At 42.0% G+C, this 25,093-nt stretch overlaps 1 protein-coding gene across 8 annotated transcripts in view; it reads right to left on the bottom strand.

Annotated features, from left to right (window-relative positions):
* Positions 1–25,093, bottom strand: part of SH3KBP1 (SH3 domain containing kinase binding protein 1) — a 327,120-nt gene that overhangs the window by 33,722 nt on the left and 268,305 nt on the right. For all 8 annotated transcript variants that reach the window (XM_075913587.2, XM_075913595.2, XM_075913614.2 and 5 more), the window contains 3 exons: positions 23,448–23,549; positions 15,146–15,197; positions 3,602–3,682 (listed from right to left, as the gene is read on the bottom strand). In XM_075913587.2, coding sequence (XP_075769702.1) covers positions 3,602–3,682; positions 15,146–15,197; positions 23,448–23,549 — 235 coding nt within the window. The remainder of the gene's footprint in view (positions 1–3,601; positions 3,683–15,145; positions 15,198–23,447; positions 23,550–25,093) is intronic.

Below are 25,093 nucleotides of genomic sequence, written 5' to 3'. Positions count from 1 at the left end.
GTGGTTAACTGCCACCTACCATCAACTGTCATCGCCTACAGGGGCATCCTCCAGTTCATCTAGGTCCTCCTCCGAGTCAGTGGTGGAATAGAGGGTGAAGGAGATTGGGTAATGTGAGGAGCTGTCATCTTGCATGAAGCCTGGGTTTGGGCTCTACATGGCCATGTAGAAAGCATTGATATCAGTGGGGGCATTGATGGGAACGGTGTAAGGGAACTGTTAACCCCTTACTAAAACTCAGTGGGAGTTTTTGGTTGGCCAGCTCCCAGTACCAAATGGGGAAGGGTCCATGAGAAATCAGGGCCCTGAGACTGATAGACCCCAGGGACAATGGAAAGAGACCAACACTCCAGCTCATCCTGATTGGACAGGCCAATGAGGAAATTAGGAGGCCAGGTCCCGTCCTCTGTGTGAGCTGGAATTTTCTGAGTCTCTCTGAGAAAAGGAGAGAGAGCTGAGAAGAGAAGCAAGAAGAGCAAGCTGTGTTGAGAGACAAACCTGCAGTGTCAGAGCCAGGCGCACACAGCCCAAGGAGCGCAGACCCTGTGGTGAGAAGCAGACTTGCAGTGACCCGAGAGCCCAAGGGGTCAGAGAAGCAACACAAGGAGCTGGAGGCTGGCAAAGCAGCACAGTCTGCAGCTGTGTGTGGTGAGCAGCTGGGACCAGCAAAGTGGGGGGAGAGGCTCTGGGCAGAGAGATGCCACCAGCCAAGAGGCCCTGCAGGCCAAGCTTGGAGAGGGATTGTAACTCTAGGGGTCCTGCCACCTAGAGCCTGAAGTCGTGTGGTCACTGCTAGAGCAAGCATGTCCAACCTGCAGCCCCCCCTGCAGCACAGCCAGAGCCTGAGAAAGAGCCCTGGGACCTACAAGGAATAGACTGTGAACTGTCCTTACACTCTGCAAACTGCTGGTTGTGATGTCCCCGTGCTACAGAGCAGGATTATGTGTTCTCATTTAACCTCTCTCATTTTTTCCTTATTCTTTTCTCTTTAATCAGTTGCTGTTTAATAAATTGTATTTGCTTTGAACTGTATGAAATGATCACTGGGTCAAGAAAGATTCCAGTGTGAAGAGGGCACCCCGGAGTGGGGACACCTTAACCCCTGCCCCAAGTGACTACAAGGTCGGGGATTAAGCCCCAGAAAACCTGGGCCCAGCCTTGTTGGGATTTCGAGGACTCTGGAAGGGGAGCCCTCAGGGTCAGGGAGGCCTTTGCGTAAAAGAAATGGGAGCTGGACTCAGATCCTTTCGCTGGTTTGTTTCACTGCGGTGGTATAGAAGCCGGGAAAGTTCCCCACAATAGCGGGATCATTCAACCACTTACATTAGCACCAAAGTTTGTTGGTGGGTGGTGGTAAAGCTGCTTGGGGGAGGAGTTATGTGGAGTGTGAATTGTCACCTCCTCCTCATCTTCATCCTCCAGAGGATGGACAGAGGGTGAGGCAGAGCTGGCGAGTATTGCTATAGGACTGGGGCCCAAGCAAACTGGGGTAACTGGGGTACCATCAGTACTGAAAAGCAGTGTTCCATGTACCGATGTCAAGCATAATTCAGCATGAGTGGTTAACAGTGGTGGTACCTTAAAGGTCAGTGCTGGGGTGTGCATGTGAGTTTACACAGCTAGTGCTGGAGTCATTCGTGTCTGTGTGTGCACACAGGGGACTCTGCCTTAAAAGAGGAATTAAGAAAGGGATAGAAAATAAGACACAGAATATCTTACCGCCCCTGTATAAAACTATGGTACGCCCACATCTTGAATACTGTGTACAGATGTGATCTCCTCACCTCAAAAAAGATATTTTGGCCTTGGAAAGGGTTCAGAAACGGGCAACTAAAATGATTAGGGGGTTTGGAATGGGTCCCATATGAAGAGAGGTTAAAGCGACTGGGACTTTTCAGTTTAGAAAATAGGAGACTGAAGGGGGATATGATAGAGATATATAAAATCATGAGTGGTATGGAGAGGGCGGATAAAGAAAAGTTATTTATTAGTTCCCATAATAGAAGAACTAAAGGACACCAAATGAAATTAATGGGTAGCAGGTTTAAAATTAATAAAAGAAAGTTCTTCTTCACACAGCGTGTAGTCAACCTGTGGAACTCCTTGCTAGAGGAGGCTGTGAAGGCTAGGACTATTAACAGAGTTTAAAGAGAAACTAGATAATTTCATGGAGGTTAGGTCCATAAAAGGCTATTAGCCAGGGGATAGAAATGGTGTCCCTGGCCTCTGTTTGCCAGAAGCTGGAGAAGGATGGCTTGATCATTGTCTTCAGTCCACCCTCTCTGGGGCACCTGGTACTGGCCACTGTCAGCAGACAGGCTACTGGGCTAGATGGACCTTTGGTTTGACCCAGTACGGCAGTTCTTATGTTCTTAGTGCTGGCTTTTTCGGTGCTGTGGATGCCAAGCTGGAGGATAGTTTTCTTGGCTTGCTCACCAAAGCAAGGATCTGACATTTCCTTTGCCTTTGGCCCTCAGGACATCTGTGTACCAGATATTCCTGGTGCACTTCGGTACAAGATGGTCTGTGCCATCGATACTGGGGCTGATTTTCTGGTTGGAGAATGCAGTTTTTTAGCTCGTTTTCTTTGGGATGATGTCTGCAGCCTGTGTTGAAGGCTGTTTAGGAGGAGAAGCTTTCAGAGTACATAGGTGTGATCTGTGGTCAAAGCCGCTGTAGAGGAATTTGGCACCATAGAGATCCTAGTCTCAGGGTCGGAAGATGGTCTCAGTGATTTCTCCATTAGGAGAAGCTTGTGTTGCAGGTCTCTAGCTTTATGGGATCTAGCAGAAAGTTTCTTGCAGTGTGCACGCTTCTGAGGTACATGTGTTTCTCCCAAGCAGAGGATGCACTATGTGTGTGTGTCGGTCAGAAACTGGGACTGAAAGTCCACAAAGTGAGGCAACATTTGAACCCAGGGGACCCTGGCATGTTGCTTTCAGTCATCCCCAAATGAAACTGCCCTTAAGGGCATTGAGGACAGGTGTAAAATAAGAGAAGGGATTTTTTTTTTAAAGAAGGGGGAAATAAAGAAACCGGTATAGATAAACAATAAAAGGAACTTATCTAGAGGTTAATCAGGAGATTGAAGTCATGGAGCTGCCGTAAGCCTAAGGCAGTAGAGAAAAAACTGAAGGACAGCTGATGGTGCATAGCGGTTAAGCACTCGCACTGACGCGAGACGCATACCTTGTGTGCACCACCACCACCTGGGGTATTGCTGCTACAAATCTCTGACTATAGACGCAAGGTGCCAACACACCTTACTCGAAGAAGCAGCAGGGGCATTCAGAGCACTGGAGACCAATTTACTACTGTGTTGTCTAACTGATGGAAAATATGATGCATTTCATAGATATATGAAAGTGAGCTAGTGATTTAGGTTAAGGAGAGTTAACCTAAAGTTATAAAGCCAAGTTATAAAGTTTATAAAAGGAAAAAAAAAGAAATGCATAAAAGTAAGTTATGGCACATCAATCAACTTTCATGTGTACAAAATACACTTAATTAAACCTATCTACTGATTGGAAAATGAAAACTTTAAAATAATCTCCTCTGTCCATCTCTATTCAAACAGGAGACATAGGAGCCTATTTCATACCTTTCTCCTCTGTTCGATTAGGAAGACATTCTGGCCTTTCAGGAGGTACCTTTTTGATTTCATGTTTTCGGTCTGTGGTACCTGTCAAAAGAAGGGAAAATTCAGGATTTTGCAAAAAGGTATCTGAAAACAAATCAAGCAAAAAGGTATACATTCAAATTTAGACACGCCTCCCATTTTGATTTTTTGATTTCCCAATTTTCATGACTGTGTAGTCTTTGCAGCCAAGTTACCTGATTTCTAATACATTTCAGGAGAGAAGGCACATGCAAAATGAAATTGTAGAATATTTTGTGAAATGTGCACACAAATATTCCATTCAAAATATCAAGGAGTCAGAATACATTTTACAATCCTTTCACTCTATATTTTTGTTAGAATAAAAAATAATTCAATGAGGAGAAAGTTCTGTAGAGTAAGTCAATTAAATGGGACTTTCTGATGCTACAAAAACAGTCGAATATCCAATGTATTAATTGATCATGCTGTCTTTACAATACTTAACACAAATAAAGTACAGGTTTTGGCTAAATTTCATTGGCCAACTACAATTTAATTTAGCAACGTCTAAAACAGCTATGTAACACTTTTATTTTGTTCAATCTGTTTCACTGCATGTCATGTAGCACTCAAGCATATTTAAATTTTCTGAATATGGCACAACACTTGCAGCTGGTCCCTAACACTCAACTCATCAATGCAAATGGCCCCTCATTAGTGGTTGTTACTGGCCATTGTTTCTCTATAACTGCTCTATTCAAGACAGGCAACACTTGTATAGCTCATCATGCCCGTAAGCATTATTAAACTAAGACACGCCCATCAAATCACCCTTTTATACCACAGAAGAGGAAAACACTACTGCTAGCCTCTCTAAACTCAGGTGGAACATCCTGAGAAATTTACATAGTGACAAAGGATTGTAAACCAGCTTGCCAAGGTTTCTAGGCATGAGTAACCCACACATCCATCTCAAGCACAGGATGAGGCAATAGTTAAGGCCCTGATTATACTACAATACAAAATAGAACCCAGTTTTAATTTGTATTATAGACAAAGGAAAATTCTAAGCATATTAATTATATTTCTACCCTGTGCTATTTTTAATAGACTAGCTTGATTTTTAATTATTTAGCATGCAACTGGATCTAATTGTTCATATCATGTCCAACCAAGTATTCAAAACAATAAATATCAAAATTCGCCTCATGTTAAGATTGGAAAAGTACAATGCCATGTTGGTAAAATAGCGATTTCACATAGTGCTTGATGGCAGGAGATATTAATTTATAACAACAAGTCTAGCAATCTTCACCCCAGGAGCTCCATTTCAGATTTTGGTGTGTGAGGGGGGGCAACCTGTACATGCTGCAGATAGCTGTAGCGGCACAGGAGCCAAGCGAACAGAGCTGTAAACACGGGAGTTTGAGTGGGAGTTCTGTTGGAGGGGCAGTGTGCTGGAAGAGAAGCTGAGCCCTGATTAGGGTGAGAGGCTTCACTGATTAGGGGTCCTATAAAGGTAGCCTTCCAGTCAGGCAGCGGCACAGATGCCAAACAAACAGAGCTATAAACAGGGGAGTTTGAGTGGGAGTTTGGATTGTGGGACTTGTTTGGAGTTTGTTTTTCCTGTGGAGGAGGTGTTTTGGTTTGTTTTTGTGTTCACCTGACTAATAGGATTTTGGTGAGAAAGTAGATAAAACACAGCAGCATTAGTGGCCATGGCCCAAGTAGTAGAGAACACAAGGAGGATGATTGGATGTGGTAGCTGTAGTATGTACATGATTCTGGAGGGGGTATCTGAAAGGAGTTTTGTTTGCATGAAGTGCCGCCTGATAGAGCTGTTGGAAGAAAAGATCCGAGGACTGGAGATGCAGATGGAAACTCTGGTCGAGTTTAGAAGGGGGTTTGAGCAGATGATGGGGCAAAGGCACGACGTGGCTGAAGGGGAAAGCTTAGATATGCAGATGGAAGCAGGATCAAGGGCCTCAGAAGGGGGACTGCTGGGCGAAGAAAATGGACAGCGGAAGCATGTGACTCAGAGGACCAGGCAGAGGAAAAGATGGGTCAGTGAAGGAAAAATAGAGCTCAAGAACAAGTATGTGGAGCTGGAAAATGTAGAAGGGGTACAGTAGGTAGATAATGAAGATGGAAGGGTAAGGAAGAAGAGAAGAGTGGCTAGTCCCATAGATAAAGGGGAAGACTTAATGGAGACAACACCAATAATGAGCATTAGGATTACAAGGGAAAATAGGAATGGCAAGGACTTGCAGCCAGAGGAAGCTAGAGATAGACCAGAGAATTTCACTGTCACTAGGAAAAGGCAGGTCTATGTGATTGGGGACTCCTTATTGAGAAGAATAGATAGGCCTGTAACCAGAGCTGATCCAGAGAATAGAAGGGTGTGCTGTCTGCCAGGTGCTAAGATAAGAGATGTGGAACTGAGGTTGAAGAGAATTATTAAGGGAGCAGGAAGGAATCAATTGATCATCCTTCATGTAGGAACAAATGATACGGCTAGATTCTCGCTGGAACGAATTAAGGGAGACTATGCTAGGCTGGGGAGGATGCTCAAGGAAATTGAGGCTCAGGTGATCTTTAGTGGGATTCTGCCTGTTCCTAGAGAAGGGCAACTAAGATGTGACAGGATTATGATGATCAATAGATGGCCTAGGCAGTGGTGCTATAAGGAGGGCTTTGGGATGTATGGTCACTGGGAGGCATTTATGGACAGAGGACTGTTCTCTAGAGATGGACTTCACCTAAGTAGGGAGGGAAATAGACTTCTAGGATGGAGGCTGGCTCGACTTATTAAGAGAGCTTTAAACTAGGAATTTGGGGGAGACGGTTGGGAGATGCCCAGGTAATCTCTACGCCAGATTTTAACACTGAGAGGGAGGAAAACAAAGTAAGAAAGGATATAGCTGGGGGTAGGAGAATGAACATGAGGAAGGGTGGGGTGGATACTAGTCTAATAGGTCATATTGGAGGTATAACGTCTGTGCCAAATTGGGTAAAGAATGTGAATGAGGCTAAACAGCAAAAATTAAGATGTTTGTACACCAATGCGAGGAGCCTAGGTAACAAAAAGGAGGAACTAGAGCTATTGGTCCAGGAAGTGAAACCAGATATTATAGGAATAACAGAAACATGGTAGAATACTAGGCATGACTGGAGTACAGGTATTGAAGGGTATGTGCTGTTTAGGAAAGACAGAAATAAGGGTAAAGGTGGTGGAGTTGCATTGTATATCAAAGATGAGGTAGATTGTAAAGAAATAAAAAGTGATGGAATGGAGAAGACACAGTCCGTTTGGGCAAAAATCACATTGGGGAAGAAAACTATCAGATCCTCCCCTGGGATAGTGCTTGGGGTGTGTTATAGACCACCAGCATCCAACTTGGATATGGATAGAGACCTCTTTAATGTTTTTAATGAAGTAAATACTTATGGAAACTGTGTAATCATGGGAGATTTCAACTTTCCAGATATAGACTGGAGAACAAGAGCTAGTAATAATAATAGGGCTCAGATTTTCCTAGAAGTGATAGCTGATGAATTCCTTCATCAAGTAGTTGCTGAACCAACAAGGGGGGTGCTATTTTAGATTTGGTTTTGGTGAGTAGCGAGGACCTCATAGATGAAATGGTTGTAGGAGACAACCTTGGCTCGAGTGATCATGAGCTAATTCAGTTTAAATTAAATGGAAGGATAAACAAAAATAAATCTGAGACTAGGGTTTTTGATTTCAAAAGGGCTAACTTTAGTAAATTAAGGAAATTAGTTAGGGAAGTTGATTGGACTAAAGAAATTATGGATCTTAAAGTGTAGGAGGCCTGGAATTATTTTAAGTTAAAGTTGCAGAAGCTGTCAGAAGCCTGTATCCTTAGAAAAGGGGAAAAAATTATAGGCAGGTGTGTTAGACCAAGTTGGATGAGCAAGCATCTCAGAGAGGTGTTTAAGAAATAGCAGAAAGCATATAAGGAGTGGTAAATGGGAGGGATCAATAAATAAAGGTACCTTATTGAGGTTAGAGCATGTAGGGATAAAGTGAGAAAGGCTAAAAGTCAGGTAGAGTTGGACCTTGCAAAGGGAATTAAAACCAATAGTAAAAGGTTTTATAGCCATATAAATAAGAAAAAAACAAAAAAAGAAGAAGTAGGACCGCTAATGACTAAGGATGGAGTGGAGGTTAAGGATAATCTAGGAATGGCCCAATATTTGAACAAATACTTTGCTTCAGTCTTTAATGAGGCTAATGAAGAGCTTAGGGATAATGGTAAGTTAACAAATGGGACTAACGATAAGGAGGTAGATATTACCATATCCGAGGTAAAAGCCAAACTTGAACAGCTTAATGGGAGTAAATCGGGGGGCCCAGATAATCTTCATCACAGAATATTAAAGGAACTGGCACATGAAATTGCAAGTCCATTAGCAAAATTTGTTAATAAATCTCTAAACTCAGGGGTTGTACCATTTGACTGGAGAATTGCTAATATAGTTCCGATTTTTAAGAAAGGGAAAAAAAGTGACCCGGGTAACTATAGGCCTGTTAGTTTGACATCTGTAGTATGTAAGATCCTGGAAAAATGTTTGAAGGAGAAAGTAGTTAGACACATTGAGAGGCTAATGGCAATTGGGACAAATTACAACATGGTTTTACAAAAGGTAGATCGTGCCAAACCAACCTGATCTCCTTTTTTGAGAAAGTAACAGATTTTTTAGATAAAGGAAATACAGTGGATCTAATCTACCTCGACTTTAGTAAGGCATTTGATACAGTAGCACATGGGGAATTATTGGTTAAATTGGAAAAGATAGGGATTAATATGAAAGTTGAGAGGTGGATAAGCAACTGGTTAAAGGGGAGACTACAGCGGGTCATATTGAAAAGTGAACTGTCAGATTGGAGGAAGGTTACTAGCGGAGTTCCTCAGGGATCAGTTTTGGGGCCAATTTTATTTAATCTTTTTATTGCTGATCTTGGCACCAAAAGTGGAAGTGTCCTCATAAAATCTGCGGATGACACAAAGTTGGGAGCTATTGCCAATTCAGAAAAGGATCGGGATATCATACAGGAAGATCTTGTAAACTGGAGTGATAGCAGTAGGATGAAATTTAATAGAAGTGTAAGGTTATGCATTTAGGGATTAATAACAAGAATTTTAGTTATAAGCTGGGGACACATCAGCTGGAAGTAACGGAGGAGGAGAAGGACCTCGGAGTCCTGGTTGATTATAGAATGACTATGAGCCGCCATTGTGACATGGCTGTGAAAAAGGCTAATACGATCTTGGGATGTATTAGGCAAGGTATTTCCAGTAGGGATAAGGAGGCGTTAGTGCCATTATACAAGGCTTTGGTGAGAACCCATTTGGAATACTGTGTGCAGTTCTGGTCTCCCATTTTTAAGAAGGATGAATTCAAACTGGAACAGGTACAAAGAAGGGCCACTAGGATGATCCGAGGAATGGAAAACCTTGTTTATGAAAGGAGACTCAAGGAGCTTGGTTTGTTTACTTTAACCAAAAGAAGGCTGAAGGGGGACATGATTGCACTTTTTAAATATATTAGAGGGATAAATACCAGGGAGGGAGAGGAATTATTTAAGTTTAATACCAGTGTGGACACAAGAACAAATGGATATAAGCTAGCTAGTAGGAAGTTTAGACTTGAGATTAGACGAAGGTTTCTAACCATTAGAGGAGTGAGGTTCTGGAACGGCCTTCCAAGGGAAGTAGTGGGGGCAAAAGATCTATCTGGTTTCAAGATTAAACTAGATGGGTTTATGAAGGGGATGGTTTGATGAGATAACATGATCTTGGTAACTAATTGACCATTCATTATCAGTGGGAAATAGGTCAATGGAGGGATGATAGGAGTTACTATAGAGAACTTTCTGGGTGTCTGGCTGATGAGTCTTGCCCACATGCTCAGGGTTCAGCTGATCGCCATATTTGGGGTCGGGAAGGAATTTTCCTCCAGGGTAGATTGGCAGAGGCCCTGGAGGTTTTTCGCCTTCCTCTGTAGCATGGGGTACAGATCACAGCAGGAGGATTCTCTGCATCTTGGGGTCTTCAAAGTATTTGAAGGCTTCAATATCTGAGATATAGGTGAGAGGATTATTCTAGGAGGGGTGAGATTTTGTGGCCTGCACTGTGCAGGGGGTCAGACTAGATGATCATAATGGTCCCTTCTGACCTTAAAGTCTATGAGTCTATGCCGGGGGAGGGGAGAGGGGGAATGAGAGCATGGGGAGGCAAACTGAGGACAGCAGCTTCAGCAGTATTACTGAGCATACTCAGTACAAATCAAGCACCAAAGGGGGGGACCAATTCCTTCCGCCCTCCCCCTACACACACATCATCTGTATCCCAGGGCTACTAAGGCACTGGAAAACTCTGCTTTTTTGGCAGACAACTTAGCAGTTAGCTAACAGGAGCACTGAATCTAATTCATATACAGGCAGTCCCCGACTTACGCGGATCCGACTTATGTCGGATCCGCACTTACGAACGGGGCTTTCTCGCCCCGGAGGTCGAGGTGGCAGATTGCTACCTGCGAGCTCCGGGGCGAGAAAGCCCCGTTCGTAAGCTGCTTCGGTGCCCCTGGTCTGCTGGAGACCGTCTCCAGCAGACCAGGGGCACCGGGCGGGTTCCCGCGCTTCTGAGGCTTTGCCAGAACAAAGCCTCAGAGGCGCGGGGAACCGCCGCGGCTGCCGCTTCAGTCTGGGGGCCTGTGGTCTGCTGGGGACCGTCCCCAGCAGACCACAGGCACCGGGACTGAAGCCGCAGCCGCGGGGGGGTCCCGCGCCTCTGAGGCTTTGCCAGAGCAAAGCCTCAGAGGCGTGGCACCCCGCTGCCGCTGCGGCTCTGCTCCCCGTGTCCCTGGTCTGCTGGGGGGGGGGGCGAGGCTAGTGTGCCCCCTCCCCCCCAGTAGACCAGGCTTTTGTTTTGGACCCTGGAGCAGAGCAGCTGGGGCGCTGCCGATTGGTCCTGCAGCACCGCTCTGGGCACTACTGGACCAACCCGGCAGCACCCCAGCTGCTCTGCCCCAGGTCCTGATTCAGCCGCTGCTGGTCAGTTTCAGCAGTGGCTGCATCAGGATGCCTGGGGCAGAGCAGCTGGGGTGCTGCTGGGTTGGTCCAGTAGCGCCGAGGAGCAGTGCTACTGGAGCAACCCAGCAGCACCCCAGCTGCTCTGCCCCAGGCGTCCCCAAGTCAGCCGCTGCTGAAACTGACCAGCGCTGACTACAGGAAGCCCGAGGCAGAGTTGCTCTGCCCCAGGCTTCCTGGAATCAGCGCTCATCAGTTTCAGCAGCAGCTGACTTGGGGAAGCTTGGGGTTCTTAAGTTGAATCTGTATGTAAGTCAGAACTGGCGGTCAGTTTCAGCAGCGGCTGAATCTGGACGCCAGTTCCGACTTACATACAGATTCAACTTAAGAACAAACCTACAGTCCCTATCTTGTACGTAACCCGGGGGACTGCCTGTATAAAAGAAAGACAATTAAATATTAGTCCCACTCTGCTCTACACTAACATTCTGACATCTTATGGCAAGTCACTTAAGGAACACTTCTTAAAACCTTGTACTCCAAGTGGAGCATAGGTCATCCATAAGTCTCCTCCACTTGAGACAAAACTTCTAGTTTACTCCAGGAGTACCCCAGTTGTTGTCCTTCATTCTCAGCAGATCTTCTCCACGTTGTCCAAGGTCTTTTGCGTTTTCCTTGCAGGTTCCATGTGAGAGCTTGACGGACTATGCTGGATGATGGTTTTCTGAGTGTGGGGCCTAGCCATCCCCACTTTCTTTTCTTACTTAGCCTTAAAATGTTAATGTATATTCTTACTTAGTTACTAACTCTGGGAAGAGGGAGAGACCCTGTCAGGACTCCTGGGTTCTCTCCCAGCTCTGGCAGGGAAGTTGGATCTAGTGGGCAGATACGTTTCAGCTCTATATAAGAGCATCAGAATGGCCATTCTGGGTCAGACTAATGGTCCTTCTAGCCCAGTGTCCTGTCTGTCGTCATTGGCCTATGCCAGGTATGTCAGGAGGAATAAACAGAAGAGGCAATCATCATAATCCATTCCACGTCATTCATTCCCAGCTTTTGGCAAACAGAAGGTAGGAATATCATTCCTGCCCAGTCTGGCTAATAGCCATTGATGGACCTATCCTCTTTGAACTTATTATGTTCTTATTGGAACCCTGTTATAGTTTGGTTCAATAGTTAACCCTCAATATTCAGTTAGCTTTTTAGTTTTCAAACTGGCACTGAACACAGAGCAGAATTTTTCAAGGAACTATCCACAAGGATTCATAGATCTTTTTTAAGAGGTAAAAGCTGTTTTAGACCCCAGCATTTTTGTATCTATATTTAGGAATATATTTTCTCGTGTGCATTATTTTGCACTTATCGACCCTGAATTCCATCTGCCTTTGTGTTGCCCAATCATCCAGTTTTGTGAGATCCCTTTGTAACTTCGCAGTCAGCTTCGGAGTACAGGCAGTCCCCGGGTTACATGGATCCGACTTACATCGGATCCCTACTTACAAACGGGGTGAGGCAACCCCGCACTAGCTGCTTACCCCCAGCAGACCAGGGAGACGCGAAGCTAGCGCCCCCCCCCCCCACCAGACCAGGGATATGCGGAGCAGCTTTTCTCAGCAGACACCTCAGCTTGAGAATAAAGGACTGAGGGAGGTGAGGTGTGGGAGAATAAAACTGAGCTCTGGAGAAACGTTTGGCTAGAGTTTCCCCTACAATATGTACCAGTTCCGATTTACATACAAATTCAACTTAAGAACAAACCTACAGTCCCTATCTTGTACGTAACCCGGGGACTGCCTGTAGTTACTGTTTACCCCTTTTTCAAGAACATATATGAGAAGTTTAACAGCAGTGATTTAAATGCAGATCCCTGAGCACAACATTTTTCCTCCCTATCTTTTACATGGAATACCCGGCAATGTTTTCATGATGATCCTATGATCCTTCAATTACCTGAATAACCAGCTGTTTGTTATTCTTAATCACCTTCTCCCTCCCTCTTTTTTTTTAAACAAACTCTCTGTCCCAAAGGCAAAGCTGCAAACAGCCCAAACTGTTGCATTTGAGAACTGCCTCTGGAGTCAGGGTGTGGGCTTTAAGCAAACCTCAATCATGAAATCCAGGGGTTCAAACTTAGGAGGGAAGGCTACTGCCCTCTAGATTCCCCCTTTCCTCCCCCACCCCTTCATCCTCAAAGTACTGCACAGACATTACCTAGACATACTTCTGCACATACACAGCATGGTTCAATCAGTAGACTGGACTTGGAAGTAGGAACCTGAAACACCTAAGTTTTTGTCTTGGCTTTTGTCCCCAACTCAAATGACCCCGAGCAAATCATTTAATTTCTCTATGCCTCTATTTTCACTTTGAAAAAGAGTGCATATCATCTATCTGGCAAGGCTATTGTAATGTTGTTGCTTTGAAATGATTGTTCTCCCAATTTTACGGAAGGGAAACTTGGGGCAGAGATATAAACAGAAGTGTAATCCTTTAAAGAGATTTCTACAACATATGCTGGATTATAACTTCATTTGTGGATAAAGCTTTGCTGATTTTTTTTTTTAACAATGCAACCACCACTGACCAGTAGATGGCAAAGTTATACTGCTCTTGGTGAGCAATGATTCAGGTAGATCATCTGAATAACAAAGATTAAAATTAAATATTGTTAAGTGTCTCAAGATAAAGTAAGAATGAACTATTGGCATGATTAAACAAATAATAGAAACAACTGATTGACTGAGTTAAATTTATATCAGAGTTTCTTGATTCACAATAGTGAACTGAAACACAAACTTGAAACAAACAATAGGCAGAAAACCACGGCTAGACTGGCTATGTCTACACTTGCTTATTTACTCTAAATTTCCCAAGCGTGGTAAGTAATGGCGGGAATGCCACTGTAGAGCAGCCTTTGGATTTTTAACCGAGAGGTGGGAAAACAGTGATTAAAGTCCTTTGTCCTCACTAGTGCCTTCACCACTATGACAACAACTGGGTGGAAAACAACTAGTGGCCTTTGAGAACAATCCATTCATTCTGAGGCCAGGTCTACATTAGAGCTGGACGGTCGGGTTAAGGCATGCAATTCCAGGTATGTAAAATAAGTAGCTGGAGTTGACTTACCTTAAGCCAAACTTGGCACAGTCTTCACAGAACAAATGCAACTGACCAGAGCTGCCCTCAGCGTTCAACTTAGTTAGTCTTAAATAGACTCACTAAATCAAACACCAGAAGATTGATCTCCAGCACATCATGTGGAGACATGGCCTGAGTTGTAATTATGACCAGAATACAACTTGAATTCTGTCTTCGGGGCTAAAATTTCAAAGGCACCTTAAGAAACTTAGTTGTGTATATTCCATTTAAAAGTAGTCACTTGTTAAAATTTTATCCTAACATCTTATCTGAGGTAAAACTGATTTTCATTACTTGGGTTTCATCATGGTTCATTCTTACATGAATAGAGTCTGCTCACCCAGAAAACAATACAGATATGTACCTCAGTTTTCTTGCTTGTTTTCCCTAACAGCTGCCTTTGATTTAACTCTGTGTAGTCAGGCAGAATATCAACAAGCAGATAAAATGAAGTACATATAATATTGATAAAAATAATCCAGATATCTTCCTCATTCTCCATAGCAGGGATAAGAGTTTTAAAACATGTTTAAACCCCCATGCTTAAACATGGTGATACTTAATTTCCACTGGGCAGGCAAATTGTAGTTATGTTACCATGACCAATAGTTATCTCCAGTTCAGCTGCAGTAGTATAGTTTTGGACTTAGCCATTCTAAAAATGCAGCTATATCAAGAAACTTGGTTACAACATAGGTTGTCCTCTAAATTAGTTTCAGTGTGATTCTATGGTTAGTAGTGCCCTTATGCCTACCTATAAAATAAGGAAAAACAAGAAACTGAAATTACGGGATTGAACCTGCAACTAGAGCCACACATTTGGATCCCTGCACCAATGCAGATCCAGTCTCAGGTGTAGGGCCTAAGTTGCAAATGGACAGAAAAAAAGGCATGTATCTTTAGCATAGATGGAGCCTGCAGATGTAAGTAAATATATTTTCCTACTACAGTTTATATTCCCTAACATTATGACATTGCCTTGCAAAAATGTCTTTATGTACTTTCATGCACTATCACAATCTGTTTTAAATCCCAAAAATTGTTTCATGCTTAAAATAATGGTTTGAAATGAACCATAGTATTTCAGATAAATCTTCTATTGTATTATTTTCAAAAAAGAACTGGAACGTATCCTTTTTTAGTTCACTAACAATCTATTTAGAAAACAGACCAAAATCTTTCATGGTTGTGTAAACTTTTTTATCTTGTATCCGGTTTACTGTTAGTGACTGAGCCTCTTCCTGCATATTGGGTTTTGATACTGATGGCATCTATACAAAATTGAAAATACACATGTTCTATATGAAATGTGTTTCTTTCATGTATATTTTATAAAAGCATCAGCGCCTTACCTGACCCTTGTTTAATGACAGAAGCAGATGGAGGTGGTGGTTTCTTAGGTCTCTAAAATCAAGGAAAATCAGAAAACAGATTGCTTGTAAACACTTGAACTCACACAAACGTTTGATGTAATCAGATAGTACTTACAGTGAGAATTACATGTCCTGTCAATCACAAATTTCACAAGTACTAAATTTATTTAAAAGATTTTCAGGAAAGAACTTGTAATTGAGTAATAATTTGCCACTTCACTATTTTTATACTTGAAATCTCTTTCAGAAAAATGTTCATCATTAAGTGACTACTGATTAGTTAAAACAATGGCCTTTTGAATACTGAAGTAGCCTTTGCAATTAAGATTTAATCTTGTAAATATCCAAAGACATTTTTAAAAATGGGTAGGCTATCCAGGAGCTGAAATGTTTCTTACACTATGTTGAAACAGAAATGCAAGACACAGGAAATACTACAAAGGTTACATTTAGTCATTTGCCAATATATGGTTGTTATCCCATTTGTGAATATCTGCAAGCAGTTATTAAGGCTTCCCATTCTTGATTAAACAAAGCTAATTATTTGCATTGAGAGCCTATTATTCATCATTTACTCTTATTGTATCTGCTATCACCATCCTTCCTACTATAACTAAAACACTTTACATGTTAAACAAACATGATCATTGAATTAGTTCCAGATCTCTTTTTCTTCTCTATTATGTAGATTAGCTCTGGGTGGTGTTTCCTTTTGTGTGCGCGCGCATGTGCACCATATTGACGTACGCTGTAAATGCCTTGGAGTGAATGCAAAATGAAACGGGGCATATGACATGCTAATTTAACTCCACACTTAGAATAAAAGGTCAAACCTGTTGAGAATGAAACTTTTTATACAGATAGTTCTTATGTTCTTATCTATAGATATAGATAAAGATGTATATCTATGTATAGATATGTATATATAGATATAGAGAGAGAAAGAACATTTACCTAGTGTTGCTCGGATCCTTAAGGAGGTCCTCATGGCAGGGGGCTGGAGATGTGGGGGGTGGGCAGGCACGAGAGGTAAGGAGGGGATCTGGGCAGGGGACTGGGTGTGCATAGGGCAGGCTGAAGCATTCCAGATTCGTACCAGGATTCTAGCTCTTCCCCTTCCTATACCTATCGGGGAGCAAGAACAACGTGCACAGCTCATCTGGCCCCTGCGCGCTCCAGCCAGAATGAGGAAAGCAGCAAACTGTGCACTTTCCTCTCACTCTTTGACAAAGGGGAACAGCCAGCAATGTCCACCTGTATGAATCTGGGGAGGGAAAGGAAGCTCAGGGTTGGGGCAGTTCTGGATAGTAAGGGATGCCCCCAGCCAGCCCCTTTCATCTGCCTGGTGACTGTCTCTCTTTTCTGTATGGTTTTATGAGAAGCAATGCCAATCCAGGCACATACCATTTTTCTGGAACTACCAAACCCTTACCTTGCTTTAAAGTTATGATAAGAGGAAGCTGTATAACAAATTAGGAGTTCTTCTATAAACAGACAAACGCTCAGATATATAGTAGATATATTTCTATTTACACACACACACACACACACACACACACACACAGAAAGAAATACAGATACTATCTCTGGTATTCCTCATTCCTGATGATTATTATTCCTACTTAATCCCTAGCAACCTAATGATTCCAGAAAAAAAGCCATTACCTTCTTGACTAAGGAACACTGTTGGGACACCTTTATTATAGGTGGAACTGGTAATGCCACTTATTAAGGTTGCCTGATACAACTCATTACAAGACCATGTTTTCAGTTGCTTATAACTTCAGGGCTGAATTTTTTGAGGGAAGTTGAACAAAAATTATTCAAAATTCAGCAAAGTTACAAGCCTGTGAAATAAAAATCACCATTCACGGGTGCTTAGTAAAGATTTACTAAAGCTAGATATCTACAGCAGAGGTGGGGAACCTCAGGCTTGGGGCGACATGTGGCCCCCAGTTTGCCTGGATCCATCTCCTAAGGCTCAGGGCTCCCCTCCAGCAGTGGGGAGTCCACGCTGACACTCCATTCCCTCCCTCTCACCCCCTACTGTCCCACTATGGGGCTGGTGCACACAAAATCTGCTAGCCTGGGCCCTCAGGCACTGGTGTGTAGGGAATGTGGGGAATGTCTTTCTCCTTCTCAGTCAGGAACCACGTCAGTGAGATTTTTTGGGGGGGGGAGGGGGGTTTCGTCTCACTTGTCAGCAGCCCCAACTAAAAAAAAAAAGGTTTCCCACCCTAGAACTACAGTCTCTGAGGATTCCATTCTCACTGAATATGGTCAATTCCCTCACAGCTCTTACATCCAACGACAGTAGGTTCACCATCCCCGTAGAGTAACTGAGTATATTCCAATCCAAGAATGATGGGGTTCAAAGGTCTTCTCTGTAGTGGCTACTCTAGGGCAGGGTAAGGCAGGACACTGTGCTGGAAACAAAAATGATTAGGGGTTTGGAACAGGTCTCATATGAAGAGGTTAAAAAGACTGGGACTTTTCAGCTTAGAAAAGAGGAGTCAAAGGGGGATATGATAGAAGTCTATAAAATCATGGCTGGTATGGAAAAAGTGAATGAGGAAAAGGTATTTAGTTGTTCACATTACATAAGAACTAGAGGGTCACGAAATGAAATTAATAGGTAGTAGGTTTAAAACAAACAAAAAAGTTTTTATTCACACAGCACCCGGTCCACCTGTGGAACTCCTTGCCAGAGGGGGTTGTGAAGACTAAGGCTTTAACAGGGTTCAAGAGAGAACTAGATAAATTCATGGAGGTTAGGTATATCAATGACTATTAGCCAGGATGGGTAGGAATGGTGTCCCTAGCCTCTGTCAGAGGCTGCGAATGGGTGACGGGAGAGGGATTGCTTAATGATTCTCTGTTCTGTTCACTCCTTCTGGGGCATCTGGCATTGGCCACTGTCAGAAGACAGGATACTGGGCTAGATGGACCTTTGGACTGCCCCAGTATGCCCAGGCAGCACAGAAGATGAAGCCATCTGATTTGAATACAGAGGGCACAAAGCAGAGGGAGAAAGAAGTACATTGGGCCAAAGAGTCTTATAAGACTGGGACTAGAGGGAAAGGGAGAGACCCCTTGATTGTAACAGGGGGGAGACAGACTGGCTAGACAAGCAGATACAGGGAGCCAGTGGCACCAGGACAGACTGTGATTGGTTAAATGGGGCAGTCGGGAGCACAGAGGTGGAAAAGGAACACTAGGGTTGGTAGGGCAAGGAGGCTGGGAGTGAGAGAGCAGGAGGGACTTTGGGGTGGTTGAAGGGGATGAGGTGGGAGGAGGAGGACACTGAGATTGGGTGAGAAAATGGAGGGAGGGTAAGCAGCGGGACTGGAAAGGCAGAGACCCGGACAAATAACTAGCGAGGAGACAGGCTGAGTCCAAGATTGGCTGACGAGCCTGAGGATGGAGGGATGGAGACTGTGACTAGGAGCTAGTGTCAGGAGCATGATGGAAGGAAGCAGACTGCACAAATAGCAGAGAAGAGGAAATGGGGACTGGCTAGAAAGGAGAGTGCAAGTTAAGGCATGGAGGAGCAGACTGGAACTTGGTCTTGAGCCAGGGAGGAGACTCACTGGGCAAACAGTTGAGACTGGGATGAGGAGCCTGAGAATCATCAGATAAGGAGACTTGGGCAGGAGCCAAGGGGTGGAAAAGAAACAGAGGTGGCACAGAGACTGGTTGGAACAGATAAGTCAGAAGGCTCAAGCATGGAGGTTTGAACTAGGGATGTGAACGACTAGTCAACTATCTGATAAGCAATTGCTTATTGGATAGTCAACACACTAGCCAACTAGTTGCTCCCGCCCCACCTTGCTGCCTCTATCATAAAGAGACAGCAAAGGCGGGGGGGGGGGAGTGGTGGGGGTGCTTAAAAGCAGCAGTCCCCAGCTGACCCCGAGCCCCACATGGTGCTGCCACTTTGGAACGGCGCTTGCAGCTTGGGGCCAGCGGGGGACTGCTTGAGTCCCCACTGGCTCCGTGCTCCCCGCAGCACTTTCACCTTTGAAGTGTAGCATCTCTGGGGCTACATAGTCGAATAGTTGATGCAATTTGCTCCTCCTAGCTTCATTCCTCTTCCCTTCTCTCCACCCAAGCTCCCTTCCTCACTGCCTTTCCTCCCACACTCTCATTCCTCTTCCCCCACACTTCCATTCTGCACTGGCTTTTCCCCTACCGCACCTCCCTCCCCCATGCTCCCATTTCCCACTGATTCTTCCCACCACCCCATTCCTTTCCTCCCCTATTCCCCACTACTTCTCCCCCTTCTTACCTCTTACCCTCCAGAATGGTGGCCAAGCATATCAGTCTTTAGCTCACCTGGCACATACAGATCTTGTGATGCCGTCTATAACAGTGCCATGCAAATGTCTGTTTTCACTTTTGGGTGATATTGTAAACAAGAAGTGGGCAGCATTATATCCTGTAAACAAACTTGCCTGTCTGAGCAACTGGCTGAAGAAGAAATAGGACTAATTGGACTTGTAGGCATTCAAGTGATACATTATTTTATTTTTGAATGCAGGACTTTTTGTACATAAATCTATATGTACAAGTTTAACTTTCATGATAAAGAGATTGCACTACAGTACTTGTATCATATGAATAGAAAAATAATATTTCTTTTTTTTTTGAAGTGCAAATATTGGTAATAAATAAATATAAAGTGAACGCTGCACCTGTAGTCTGTGTTGTAGTTGAGTGCAATATATTTGAAAATGTAGAAGACATCCAAAATATTTATTATTTTTAACAGTGTGATTACTCACAATTATTTTTAATCGCTTGACAGTCCTAATTAAAATCAGTAAAAATTGGGAGAAATGGTTAAAATAGACATTCATATTATCCATCTAAATTAAAAAAAAATAAAAATCTAGTTCTGTAAAACTTAATTATAGTCTTACTCTTTGATCACATACTATCATTTCCACCAGACCCTTGCATCATTTAATACACAGGATAGACAGTATTCATTTTATGAACTCCTATGTCTTTTTTTTCTCCTCTTTGTTTAATGTGTGCCAAGTTTTTATTGCACAATGCTCAAACCCTATTCTGAAGGCAAAACAATTTCTTCAAGGGTTCATTAGCATAGGGTTTGAATGCTTCACAAACATTAATGAATTTATATTCGTAATACCCCTTTAAAATTAGAGGATGGTATTATTTCAATTTTACAGTTTATTTGCCCCAAAAATGTCATTTCAAATTGACCAAAACTATTTGCAAATTTGTGCCAAGTTTGCCAAATAGTTTTGACCAGATGGGGGGGAAAAGTTAATACATTTGGATAACATTTCATTTTGATCACATCTGAAATATTTTAACTCGATTTCAGACATTTTGTCAAAAGCAAAGAAAGACTAGCTGCTGAATATGGCTAGAATAATGAGGTGGTGAAGCCACTGGCAACTCCCTTATAAGTTTTAACTCAATAGTTAGGGCACCAAATGAGGTGTGGAGACCCAGGTTCAGTTCCCTCCTCTGCGTAATGTGGAGCAGGGAGTTGAACTTGGATTTCCCAAATTGCACAAGAGTACCTTAGTTACTGGGCTGTGAGATATTCTGGCATATACTTGGTCAGTCTTCCCTGAATCTATTCCACTTGTATAATGATTAAAGCAAGATTTTGAAATTGGCCTTCCCACATCCCAGGTGAGTGTCTTAATCACCAAGCTAGAGAGTTTCTCTCACTCTGGCTCCCATCCCAATGACTATGAATTGCCAACTATGTGGTAAATTCAGATATTTTCTGTTTTGCTACTTAACTCTTGACACTGATTACACTAGAAGATGTATCATTCATGACATTAATCCATTCAAGCACTTGTTTCCTAACACTTCCCTCTACTTTAGATGAGCAGAATTGGATAAATTCATATACTCATTTTTGGAAAACACTAATTACACCTGTTCACAGTATTCATCAGTAGATTTCACAGATACTTCAATTACCATGAGAAATAATTACCATCAGTACTGTAAAAATTAAAAATAAAATGAACTATTCAGCTTTAACCACAGCCATAATTAGAGGCCCTGGACATTCTTTATTGGTGTGATGTTCTCATCTCTTCCCTTTTCAGAATTCCCAGTTTTCATTCTCACATTCCAATTAAAGACTAAAATGCCTAGTATGTAAGCACATGCAACACGCACGCGCGCGCGCACACACACACACACGTATATGCATGCTATGTCCATGTAAATACTTCTATGTGACATGGAAGTTCAAATAAGAAGATAAAAAAATCCTCTCCAATTTTTCACAACTCTGGAAGCAGAAAGATTCCTGAGGGCATCCCAGAACATACATTTTTCTTATCCAATTAAACAACATATGAGAAGCCAATAAGTTGGCTATTTTGAGGAACTATGGAGTTTTACGTCACTATATATAATGCAGCTCAAGAGACTAGTCAAAAATGCAAAAGGAGGGGACTTTATAGTAGAATTTTAAGAAGACAAATATTTATAGTTTTCAGCATGTGAGGGATGAAAACAAAATTTTTGATGTAGTAAGCATTTGCTAACAAAGACTTGGTATAATGAAGAAAACACACAAGAAGTTTAATCAATATAATTGTATCATTCATGTTCATTTACTTGAAACTAAATTTGTAGATGGATTATTCAGAAGGAAATAAATAGGGAGTGTCTGAATTTTCCTGTGTGAGGTAATCTAAGCTGCAACTTTTCATAAAGAATGGGCTTGCATTTATAGCATGGGATTGTTAAGAGTTTTTTTGACACGTGGGTAAATCATTGAGATTAAAAAATAATGTCAAACTATAGGGCCTAAAGGTGGAAACCTATTTATTTAGGCACCCAAGGGTCCTGATTTTCAGAAGTGGTGAGCAGTTACAAATCCTACAGAGTATCTACAGTCCTCATGTGATAAGAAATTGATAGACTATCACAAATTACTTTGGCCTGTATGCAAGTACTGGTTTGTGGTCATACTGGTTTGTGTTAAATAGAGGGGTCTGACAAACATATTTTCTGAAACACGTAAGAAAATCTCTTGTACAATTTCTTATATAAATGATATAAATGATATTTTAAACAGCTACACTACTTTTAAAAGAGTATAATGTTCTTAGATTTTAAAAAATTTGAAAGTTCCAACAGATGGCTGTACAACAAATGCTGGATATGATAAAACATTTTTCTTCTATTATTTGAAAATTCACCCGTGCATATTTTTTTCAAGGTTCTTTGACCTTTCTAGACATCACCTTTTTTCCATGTCCAGGCGCCATGCTCTTTTCCAGGCTATCCACTTTAATGAGGAATGACATTTTAGTCTGTGAAAGTTTCTGTTGCTCTCACAAGACCCATAATAAATTGCACCTTCATCTTCAATAATTATGCTTCTGAGAGTTGTTTTGTGATTTCTTTATCAAGCTTTCGAAGTTATTTAATCTGGTATCCAATTTTACCATCCGTCCCTTAAGAGCAACTGGCCCTGAATTTTGATTTTATCATTGATGGTTTACATAATCACACTGAACTATAAATCTACAAGCGCATGGTATTACCCTGATGACAGAAGAGTTTCCTAAAAATGGGGTAGTTTCTTTAGAAAGGATGAATCTTCGAGTTCTCTCAGAAAATGTAAGAATTTCTAAATGGTGTTAGGGAAATAAACAACATTGCCTATCTTAAAATAAACAGCAGCAAAAAAAACTTACCCACAGTTTAAAAAAAAATGGATTTTGACAGAGCTTAAATGAACATGTCATTAAACAGGCTTAGCTTTCTTCTCTCAAACACATGCTAGAATTTCACCCATTTCTTTCTGGAAGAGTGCTTTAAATTATGGCTTCTGGCAAGACAAAATGACATCTGTCTAAAAGAAGTTGGTAGACTAATGTTTCATACTGTATCACACACACTGTAGACATGTTAATGATTTTGATCATTATTGCACCATAAAAACCGAGCAAATTACACTGTGATATCTAGTCATTTGGTCTCAGATGAACGGAGAATGTAGCACAAAGGCTTTAAGAACAAGATTGTTGAGGTTGGATGACTGGTTTTATGGGCCAGCACAATACCATTCAAGGAATTACATAGTAAGACCTCAAGCTATGAACAGTCCATGGATAGGTGCTGCTGTTATCCAGCTCTTTCCCTAACCATTTTTGTTTTATTTTTCTAAGTTTAATCTGTACGAATCACAGAAATCCAGAGAAGAATTTCAGCTCAAATTTCATCCTATATGAAAAGTAAAACAGCGGGAAATAATTACACTTACCTCTTTTTCAAAATCAGGGGGAAGAAGCTTGACAAAGTTATCTGGAAACACTCCACGCCTGCCATTGAGTTCTCCTTCCCACCAGCCTGCATCAATGCAGTCCTACAATACATGAAAGTAAAATGTCAAAAATTAAATGAGTATGCATGCTATATAGATTTTTGGGTTGAAAGGCTGTTAGCCATAGCCTGCTGCCTTTTCACGACAGCAGGACAATTTTCTAGAATTTCAGGTACACAGAGCTCTCTCCTAAATAAAAGCTACAGTAATCACTCTGGCTCATGTTGTGTGGAGCAAAGAGGAAAGAACAATAAATGTAAGTGTTTAATCAAGTTTGGTTGGGCTTAAAGCAAAATGCTATGATTTGATACAGTAACCCAATAAGACCTTTTGGCAGACATGATATTACTTTTTTCTGATTTAATTTTAGAGAAATAAAATAATTTTATTAAACAAATACATTTTAGAATGCACTCTACGCAGTAAAAAGTGTCCTTTGTTTTAATACGAAGAGTGTAAACATGAAGACATGTAAAACCTCTTCAAACAGACTTTGATACAATAACTTACAATTATTCAATTTGATCACAAGCCCATTCGAACTGTTATATGTGGGTTCATTCTTTATCACCGCCAGTCAATGATTAGTAATATGTTTACATGCACCCAGAAACTTCTATAAGGCATCATCTTCTGCAGCATTCCATGAATAACACAATCTAGTGTGTACAACAAAACAATTCTACTAACATGGTGACAACAAAAACACTAAATTATGACATGATTAGTTGACTCCAGCTGGAGGCACAGGTTAATTCTTAGGGTTGCCAGATGGTTTAACTAAAAATACCAACAGCACCCCCCCTCAAAAAAAAAAACCCACCAGGGAAAAAATTCTGCTGAGAAAAAAAAAGGGGGGGGGGAACCAAGCATGGCCCCTTTAAGAAAAGCCTTTGAAGCTTTGTGCCTGCAGTCATCTTGTTTTCCTGATCAAGCCAGAAGACAGCTTCCCTGCAGAACCAGGTAAGCAGGGGGGTTCAAAGGCATCAGGAGGTCCGAGGGCGGGGGAGGGGAAGGGGGGAGGAAGAAAGTCAAGGGCTGGGCCCGTTTGCTGAGTGCATGTACAGTTGCCAGGTATCTGGTATTTTCACCTCCTGGCAGGGGGAAAACAAAAAATCAGAAAATACCAGACATTTTAGGTGCCCAGTATTTTTTGAATTTTTTTTTTTTTTTGCCAGACAAGAGACAAAAATACTGGACTGTCCGGGTCAATATTGGACACCTAGCAACCCTACTAATCTATATAAAAAAGGTATCTTGATAATGAACAGCAATAGCGAGATAGAAAAAGTATGACAATTTAACAAGTTTTTTTTATTATTTATTATTAATCATTATTATAACTAAAATGGTAGACACTGTTGTTCATATGAAACATATGTTTGCCATATGAAACAGTTCAGACTAAAATTTTCCATGCTGGGTGTCTGCCTCAAGCTGAGTTTTCTTTAAAAGTTTCAGCTAAAATGGTTCATTCATTTTAAAAAATGACATTAGGGAAAAATATGTTGTTTTGCTCATATTAAAATGTATTATAGCTTTTGGACTGTGAATCTCTACTCTCCCCTCCCCCTCAGTGTTTTGGA

This window comes from Pelodiscus sinensis, chromosome 1, assembly GCF_052426305.1.
Source record: "Pelodiscus sinensis isolate ZL-2025 chromosome 1, ASM5242630v1, whole genome shotgun sequence".
NCBI classification, from domain to species: Eukaryota; Metazoa; Chordata; order Testudines; family Trionychidae; genus Pelodiscus; species Pelodiscus sinensis.
This window is presented reverse-complemented; position numbering and strand designations above follow the sequence as displayed.